The following is an 8,874-nucleotide window of genomic DNA, read 5'->3' on the forward strand; positions in this document are numbered from 1 at the left end:
GTTTATGTATCCATTTATTTTATTGTTTCGTCCATTTTTTAAGAAGTTGTTTGTTAGGTTTTCTTGTTTTTGTATTGTGTTTAGCTTCCGAAACTCAGAGGAAACCGATGTGCGGTATATTTCTTGACAAGATGCTGCTTAGTATTATAACTGGCACTTTTCCTACTCCCCGTCCTACACTTTCTGTCAAGAGTAATTCTCTCTAGATGCTTGTCTTTTGTCTACGAGAAGAGCTCAATTTCAGATGGGTGATCGTGCTCGAGAACTTTATTTCCGCGCAGTTGACCGGCGTCATACCAGTGATCGACAGGAGGTTTTTCTGGGCCAATGTGGTGCGTGAAATCGCGGCGTCACATCTCTACCGGTCGTGTTTTCCCTCGAAACTTTAGTGTTAGTTTTCCCAGAACGCTCCGCCTCCATATCTTAGCATTTGATTTGACTGACCGACCCAGCTGTTTCAACTTTCAACACCTCGACGTGGCTTTACTCGGCGCGCTTAGTATTTTTTTCTCCTCAAAATAGAGAAGTGAGTGAGCTTTATTTTTCACGTTAGATATAGCGCTAGATTTTGTGAAAGAGCCCACGGTTATTTGTTTGTTTTGTTTCTTATTTTTTATTTTTACCTCCCACTGATGAGTGAGGTTTGGCAGTCAGTATTTTTGTCTTTTATTTCTTTTCAAAATTCGTCATCAGCAACGAAAGAAAAAAAAAACGAGTTTAATGGTGCGTTGTATCACTAGCGGTTTTTTTTTTTTTGGTTCTCATTTTCTTATTTCTCACCGGTGTTTTGGCTCCATTAACGTCATTGACGTCAAATGTCCCGGAATAACACCGGACCCGATTGCCGTTCCCCACCTTTTTTTTTTTTTTTTCCTTTACTGCTACGTTTTCACAAATCAGGATGCGGAATTGAGAAACCGATGTATGTCCTAACTGGTGAAAGGGCATGTAGGTTTTGAGAGCGCCAAGCAGCAGATGGAAGTTGATATCTATAAATAGAAGTCGGCTTTGGAGCCAGCCAACGGGACTAAGTTAGAGTAGGACAGGAAACATCCTGGCGGATGCCGGTTGTGTGTACATTGCAGCGCGTGGAAGGCAAGACGGTTTCTTGACACAGTTCTTCTTTTTACATCCAACGTGCCCTTCTATTTTTACGGGGGGCGAAATATTTGAGGAGGAATCACTTGAGACGTCCAACATTTGCGGCCACGGTCATCTTGATGAAGTCCGAATCTCATTAGAAATAGCTAATTGCTTTCTCGTCTGTGTGGTGTACGTTTACGAGTATGCTGCTGTAGCTGGCAGATAATGTATGTCTGTTATGTTTTTCCTTTGTCTCGATTTCTATAGTCAAGTCGGACGATGGCTTTTTTAGAATGAGAACCAGACTTAGTGTCTGCTAAAACAAACAAGTACGCATCCCCTTCCCTGAAACTTGATGAACAGCAGAAAGGGACGGTTTGACTTTTCTTTTTGTCCCTTTTGCGAATTCTTGGTTGACACTTTCGGTTAAAAATAGCTTAATTACAATGGTTGGAAGGCAGAACTACAACTTACCCTACTTTTTAACGATTGAATTGAAACAGGAAATCTACACAATCAAATAGATAACAATGACGTTTTTATTACTGTTGCTTTTTAGTTAACTCTCTTATTTTCTACTCGCATGACATCATTGCCTCTTCTCATTGACACATTGGGCTTTGTCTTACCAAGCGGTTAACAACCATAGCTTTAAAAACAAAGGCAAAATATAGAATTCTAAGGAACGACAAAACTGTCGGCCGCGGTACGCACTCATAATTTGTTATAACGAAGTCAGAGATGGCGTTCACGGAAAATACGTGTAGAGGCGCGATGAACACGACTATTTCTCCACGTCGGATCACGACAGTGCTACATTTGGGCATGTAGCCAAAGTGGATTTGGTTGCATACAGAAAGCACGTTCGTCGGATGAATTGAAGACCCCAGTAAGCTTCTAGTGGCTTTGCTGAGCAGTAACGCCGATGTTGCTCGATTTTCGAGGCTGACAATACAAAGCAGTTGGTGTAACATTCCCCAGCATCAAAATCTTTCGAGTGCTGCTACCATGTTTTCCTTCTTCCGTAAAAAAAGCGCCAGCAAAGATTCAAAATCAGAGCAGCAGCCGCCTGATGCGAAGGAAGATGAAGAAGACAAGAAAATGGCAGAGAGTAACAAGAAGAGGACCAAAAACGACAAGAAGACGAGTAAAGATAAAAAAGGCTCATTCAAATCTGAAACAGAGCCAGTCATTGTTTCCAGCGACAGCTCCTCAACGTCCAGCATCGTCAGTCACAAAGCCGCGGATAATATCCCGCTGATTGCTTTGATTGCTGAAGAAAATAGTCCTCTAACGCCTCCGTTAGTTGGCACTGTTGATCATGTCCAAGTTGTCGAACTTCCGTTACCATCGGACGCTTCTTTTCTCTTACAAGAAGAACCGCCCGATGAATTTTGTGAAGCCCAAGAAGTCATACTACCGGAACTATCAATTCCGCTATTACCGATCACGCTGACTCAACCTAGTCAGTTAGTTCCCACGGATGCTTCGGTATTATCCGAAACAACGAGCAGGCTGGCAAAAGATTTACCGGAGCAGAGTACAAAGGATAAACAACCTCGTCGCGTTTCCTTCAATTGTAAAGATATTGTTATTTCCGATCCTGGTGACGTCAGTCTGACAGACTCAGCCGTACCGGATGCGACGCATGTGTTACCGATAACGATAACACAAAGAGATTTAGACGAAGCTGCTCAGTCTCCATTTTTATCCGAGGAAGCATCACCTCTACATGAAATATCAAGTATTATTCATACTGCCTTCATCCTCAGTTCACGATTCGCACAAAACTAACGACTGCTAGCTATATATTACACCGCCTCCCAGATGCGTTCTGCTAACGTGTTGCAGTTAATTGCACATTTTCCTCCCCTGTTTTGAATTCTATTGTTAACGTCCAAACCACGTATCGTAATTCTTGTCGTCTTCTTTTACTTTTCAACGAAGTCGTCCAACAGGACGGTAAAATGTCAACGCTAGAAGAAGACCAAAAAGAGTTGATCCACGCCATGAAAGAGCAAATACATCGGTTGGAAATGGAGCTGAGAGAGAAGACCGAAAGAGTGGAACAATTGGAAGCTATACTGGCCGACGAAGAACGACAGGTTCAACTAGAAGTAATAGAACGTTTGGAAGCTGATTGGAACAAGGAGCGTGAACTGATTGACAACGAACGAGAAGAAGAACTGCGGCTTTTGCAAGAGGTAAACGTTTCATCACGCCAATGATTTTAAATATTCAAATGCAATCATAATTTTTGAAATTCAGGCTTTAGAAGAAGCTCTCGAAGAGAAAGCTGAAATCGAGTCTAAAATGTTGCGAGACGCTTCAAGGGAATCGCAGCTTTTGGACGATTTCGAATGGAAGCTCGGAGAGATCGAGAGAGAATACAAAAAGAAACTAGTCGAAACGGAGAAATCCGCCGAAGAACGGTTCAAAAACGAGATGGCTATGGAGTACCAGAAGCTCGTAGAAGACAAACGGGACATAGATGAGAAACTAACAGAAGTACGATTCATTATTATTTTTACCACCGTGACGCAATGTCTTGCAGTAAAGCAGCTAAATGGCTTTTTGTTTTCTACGTAAACAGATTGCTCATCTCAAGAGTTACGAAGCTGAAGTGACTCAATTGCGAGGTCTGGTATTCGAACAGCAGAGGGTCATTAGGACGGCAGCCCGTCAAGTTGACCATTTAAAAGAAACGGAAAAAATCCTTGAAGACGACCTACACAGAATTCGCATGCAGGGCTGCACACGTAAGCAGCAACAGGAGATGGAGGCCAAATGGAAAGAAAATTCTTTGACTGAGTACAATCGCTTGCGAGCTGAACTGGTGGCCTCCAACGAGGAAGAAATGCTAAAAGCCATCCGTCAGGTAGTTCGCGAGAAGGACGACCAAATCGCCGCCATTAAGAAGCAACTGGACACCCAGCAATTAGCGATGAACCATCAAGTAAACATTCTCCCTTTTGCAGTTCAATTATTAAAAGTTTAGATGATTTTCAATATTAAAAAAAAAACAAAAAATAGATCGCAGAGCTTAAAAATTCGTTCCAGCAACGTGAAGCCAAATTGAATAAACAGGTGGAAGCAACTCGAGCTGAAGCGGACCGAGAATTGTGTGAATTGAGAAGACAGTTGAACAAAGTTCAAGACTCGCATATCGAATTCATGGAACAAGTGGAACAAAAGCACGCCGAAGAATTAGGCAAAAAAAAAAAAACATTTTAACGCGAATCAGAGTAGGACGACAATTAATTCCCTCTTTCTTTGTGATATTGCAGAACAGCGTGGATCATCCAATGAAGAAAGTAAAGAAGCCTTGGAACAATCGTATGAAGAGAAACTGCAGTCGATCGAAATTCAACATCAAAGCCAATTGAGTAAAATATCACCGTGTATCATTTTCACCCGCATGTAAGATTTCCTTATAGCCGAGTCGTAGTTCACGGGAAATGTGTTTGTGTGCACGCCGAAACGATCTGAACTTCCTCCCCCTTAAACTCACATCTCAGTATGTTGCGCTTAAAATAGTTTACTCCATAGACGCCCTTCAAAGCCTGATTGAGGAGGAAAAGCAAGAGGCATTGACTCAACTAGGAGAGCATTATCAAACTCAACTGCAATCGCTACAAGAGCACATTTCTGACCTTCAGAGGCGACTCACCGACGCGAGCAAAATGGTACATGAATCCTGCAAAAAAGGTTACACGTAACGATTACATAATCATTCGATTTGATGTGAAAAGTCATCCCAAAGGCAACAGGAGCTTGACAGATTGCAAGAGCTGGTTTTGCGACAAGAGGAACAGTTGGATCTTTTACAACAACGTTCGGAAGATCGAACTGAATCCAACAGGGAAACGTCGAGTTCTCGACGACGTGGCAGCGATGATGAAAGCACTGCCAGCACAACTGAGAGCAGCGACGAAGAAGATTACGATGAATCCACACCACCCAACGGGTAAGTTATCCGTCGTGTTAGAATGCAATTTTTTTTTTCTTTTAATTTCTTCTTGATTCACAAGCAGAGCTAACCCCGAATGAGCTCTGTAGATGATCTTGATTCAAATCTCCTTTTTTCGCTATCGTTTTGGGCGTACCGTTTCACCCTTTTTTTGCAGAATGAACGTCATTTTGTTATGTTTTAAAGATGAATATACATTAAGTTATTTAACTATGGTGAAAAACAAAAATATAGACTACGTTTCCCCCATTTATCGCTTTATGTGAGTCAAACGTTGCGCAAAACATTTGAAGCCAAAATGACACGGGACGCGTTTCGAGAAAGTTGCGCACTGGCGAAATGTTTCGATGTTTGACTACTGAAATACTCAAGAAGCCCCCCCCAAAGATTTCGAATTTGATTGGTTTTTTGCTTGTTCGAATGGTGTTTGAAAAAAAAAATGATTTCACATGCATCTTTGGAAATATTTCAGAATGGATTTTTTATGCGTAGCAAATCGTGAATTTTCATTTCTCCTTTTCAAATGAAAATGTTGTGAAAATGATGTTTATCCATTTACCAAACGCATTTTTATTAAACATTTTTTTTTTTACCTTTTGGTTCTGCAGTTTTCCTGAGATCCTTCCGTTCTGTATCCTTTTCCTTGTCGCATTCGCTTGCTCTTACATCAGTTGGTTATCCTTCTTACTAATCACGCTGATTGCCGTTGCTAAGCTCCTTTAGGCACCCTAGTCCTTTCTCAGCTTCTTCAATGATATGAAAAAAACAAAAAAACAAGCAGAAGCTCACAATAGTCCAAGTGCATGACGGGTACCCAGCCTAATTTGTGAATGTACCCCAGCACTCTGCCACTTAGCGGGGCAGTAATTTTAGTATTGTTTGACAATGGAAAATCTGTGTTTTTTTTATATTTTAAACAACGTAGTTATTTTTGTTTGACCGAGCTGAAATTTTAAAAATCTAACCACGTTTCGCGTCGTTCGAAGAGGTATCTTTTAATGCGTGTTATGTTAAGGTTTCTGTTTTAAATCTAATAGTATGTTTACCTTTTCAAAGTACAGAAATGTGGTTCAAAAAAATATGGTTTTCAAGACTGTGGATGGAACAGTGTAATACCAGTATCACAGAAGCAATACCAGTTATAAAAGATTAAATTTGTAATTGTTTCTAATCACATTTGATTACCGTTATCTCCGTAATCTCTCAAAAGACTATCTTTAAATCTCTTGAATGATTAAATGCTTCTTTATAGCATTTCAATAGATTTCCCATCCAATCAGTCTTACAAGAGATTTCCAGATGGTTATTTGAGATATTACAGGGCAATGAAACTACCAGTCTGAGGATAAGTAGCCGTAAAAGGTTTAGTAAGTCTGAAATGAATTTAAAATATGATTAGAAACAATTCAAATTGAATTTTTTATAGCTGATATTGCTACTGTGGTACTGGTATAACACTGTTTCGACTACAATCCTGAAAAACACATTTTTTAAACCACACTTCTGTACTTTGGAAACGTAAACAAACTATTAGATTTAAAATTACAACACTTAAAAAAAAAAAATCTTAACAAACCGGGTATTAGAAGATACCTCTTTTAAAGACGCGTAACGTGGCCAGGTTTTAAAAATCCAGCTCGGTCAAATAAAAATTACAAAGTTGTTTGAAATAACAACTAAAATTTAATGTCAAATAAAACTAAAACTACTGCCCCGCTAGGTGGCAGAGTGCTGGGGTGCATTCACAAATTAGGTAGGGTAAGCGTCATGTCATGCTAATGGACTATTGGTTTTTCCCATTCCTACGGGTTCAGCTTCCTTTTTTCCTTAATTTTTGCTCTCTGATTTCTACAGAATATTTTGGCCGCTTCTAGCAGTTCGATCGTGTTAAAAATAACTGCCATTTTCCGAGTAATTTTTATAAATAGAAGAGTTCAATTCTTCATGCCCTTTTGCATTGCACATATATAATAGCTATGCAAAAATAACATTTTCAAACAACCCTTTCCTAACGAGCGCGCCCTTAGCGTCTCTTTCTCTTGCCTGCATTAATAACGTTCCCCGGGTGCAATTTCTTTTTCCTTTTTTTTTCTGTTTTGAATTTGGATATGATTTTCAAGTGTGATTTTCTGCTGATATTTTTGCTCATTGCCATTGTTTTGTTTTTTTGCCAGCGTCCAAAGTTATAGCTCTTGCCTTGATTCTTGTTTTTATGTTTCTCCTTCCCCATCACACCGCCTCGGATAACGACGCTGCAAAATGTTCTTCTTTTTTTTACACTTGATTGATGGCTGTTGGCTGGGTGATAGACTTCATTGCTGAATAATTGAAGCCCTCAAAACCAAAACAAAAAAAAATCCACTGCCCAGACAAACAAGACGTGTGTGTTCCGGGGCGCCGGCAATTACGACGGTCGTGAAAAACGAGTGAAAACAAACTAAACTGAGCCGACAAACTCCAAATGGCTCAGTTCTTCCTATCAAATAAAAAAAGAAAATAAGATACGGTTGTCAAAAACTCAAATGACGTGGAAAAACAACGTGATAAGCTTAACGCAGTCTTAACTTTAACACAATAAGCGCTTGCGTTTACATTCGCTATACGATTACATGTTTTGATGGAATATATGAAAGCTGCTGATTATATAGGAGTGGAATATATTGCGGTTTTAAACAGAGCCAAATGGTGTTTTATAATACAACTTTGTGTGTACAGTCGAGGTGCAGGTGACGGATGTTCGCCATCGACAAGCGCTGCAGCCAGTCAAGATAATTTGAGACCTTGTCCCGATCTGGACGCCGGTATTCTTTCTTCCACGCGTACCGCGGTGGCTACTCACCACGTAGACTCGTCGGAAGAATGTCTGTCGATAAAAATCGAGCAGTTCGAACAGATGCAATCGACAATGATGTGCTGCGACGATCCCGAACACGCCGAAGCGCAACAAATGATTTTAGAGATGCATCAAGTTCTGGCCGACCGTGACGCCGAACTGCAAAGATTGACGGAAGAGAAACGATTCTACCAGTTGGAACTGATCCATTGGGAGAGAAATTTAGCACTTCAAAGGGTCGGCCTCCCTTTGGCACTGGTACCCGACAGGCTCTCCACCGAGTTCGAGTTGAATCCGTGGAGGGGTTTCTCGGCTCCGCCAGTGACCAAGCCGCGCCTACCCGATCCTTTGCGATATCCGTCAGCGACAGCTTTCGGTGGCAGTCGAGCCGCTTCTTACGAGCTGTTCACTCCCAGCGCCACCAGTCTCAGTCCAGATAATCAATGTGGGCGGCAGTTATTTCCGGCTCAACACTCATCCGCTTTGTTGACTACCGAAGAGTGGATGTCGGAAGGCGGGCTCGTGCCACCAGATGTGCGTCAACTGCACTGGCCACCCCAGCAGGGCAGTCATTTCTACTACAGCGACGACGAGGATGACGACAGTAACAACAACGGATTCACTACCCCGTTGTAGGGGGGCACATAGATTCTCCGCTCTGTCAACGAATGCTGTCTGTCTATTTGTTTTGTCGAATGACTCCGACCTTTTCAGCCTTCATTTGTATCCTTATTTTTCTTAGTCTCTGATTGACGAATATTTTTGTCACTGCAAAACGAAAGAAAGAATTGCCTTGCAATGTTTCGGTCAGCATCTATTGATACAAATACTCCTGTATAAAGGATATAGGTCTTCAAATGTAATAATTGGATCAGTTATCTATACCAAAGGTTTATATATATATATACAGTACTGTATAATACACAAGTCTGCTATTACGTCGTATACAGCACTCTCTGGCGTTGATCAAGTTATTATGGACGGATAA

General features: G+C 41.0%; 1 protein-coding gene across 4 annotated transcripts; it reads left to right on the top strand.

Moving 5' to 3' along the window:
* Positions 1 to 197: 197 nt before the first annotated feature.
* Positions 198 to 8,824, top strand: LOC116932373 (protein FAM184A). 4 transcript variants are annotated; one of them, XM_032940168.2, is made up of 10 exons: positions 198 to 526; positions 1,819 to 2,827; positions 3,031 to 3,287; positions 3,352 to 3,591; positions 3,677 to 4,039; positions 4,117 to 4,294; positions 4,371 to 4,469; positions 4,621 to 4,769; positions 4,836 to 5,050; positions 7,769 to 8,824. In XM_032940168.2, exons 2-10 carry the CDS (start codon positions 2,092 to 2,094, stop codon positions 8,520 to 8,522), a joined length of 2,991 nt encoding a protein of 996 aa, XP_032796059.2. In that variant the 5' UTR covers positions 198 to 526; positions 1,819 to 2,091; the 3' UTR covers positions 8,523 to 8,824. The 4 variants fall into 4 exon arrangements, with proteins under 4 accessions (XP_032796059.2, XP_045036025.1, XP_032796061.2 ...); XM_045180090.1 differs by having other exon boundaries at positions 1,823 to 2,827; XM_032940170.2 differs by lacking the exon at positions 1,819 to 2,827 and having other exon boundaries at positions 208 to 526.
* Positions 8,825 to 8,874: the final 50 nt, after the last annotated feature.

This window comes from Daphnia magna, linkage group LG10 (genome assembly GCF_020631705.1).
Source record: "Daphnia magna isolate NIES linkage group LG10, ASM2063170v1.1, whole genome shotgun sequence".
Classification (NCBI taxonomy): domain Eukaryota; kingdom Metazoa; phylum Arthropoda; class Branchiopoda; order Diplostraca; family Daphniidae; genus Daphnia; species Daphnia magna.

Bases quoted from the DNA above. Each gene is read 5' to 3' on its own strand.
- LOC116932373 (XM_032940168.2), top strand. From the start codon at position 2,092: ATGTTTTCCTTCTTCCGTAAAAAAAGCGCCAGCAAAGATTCAAAATCA. The intron at 4,040-4,116 runs GTAAACATTCTC...AACAAAAAATAG, and splicing joins AATTAGCGATGAACCATCAA to ATCGCAGAGCTTAAAAATTC. The intron at 5,051-7,768 runs GTAAGTTATCCG...TTGTGTGTACAG, and splicing joins GAATCCACACCACCCAACGG to TCGAGGTGCAGGTGACGGAT.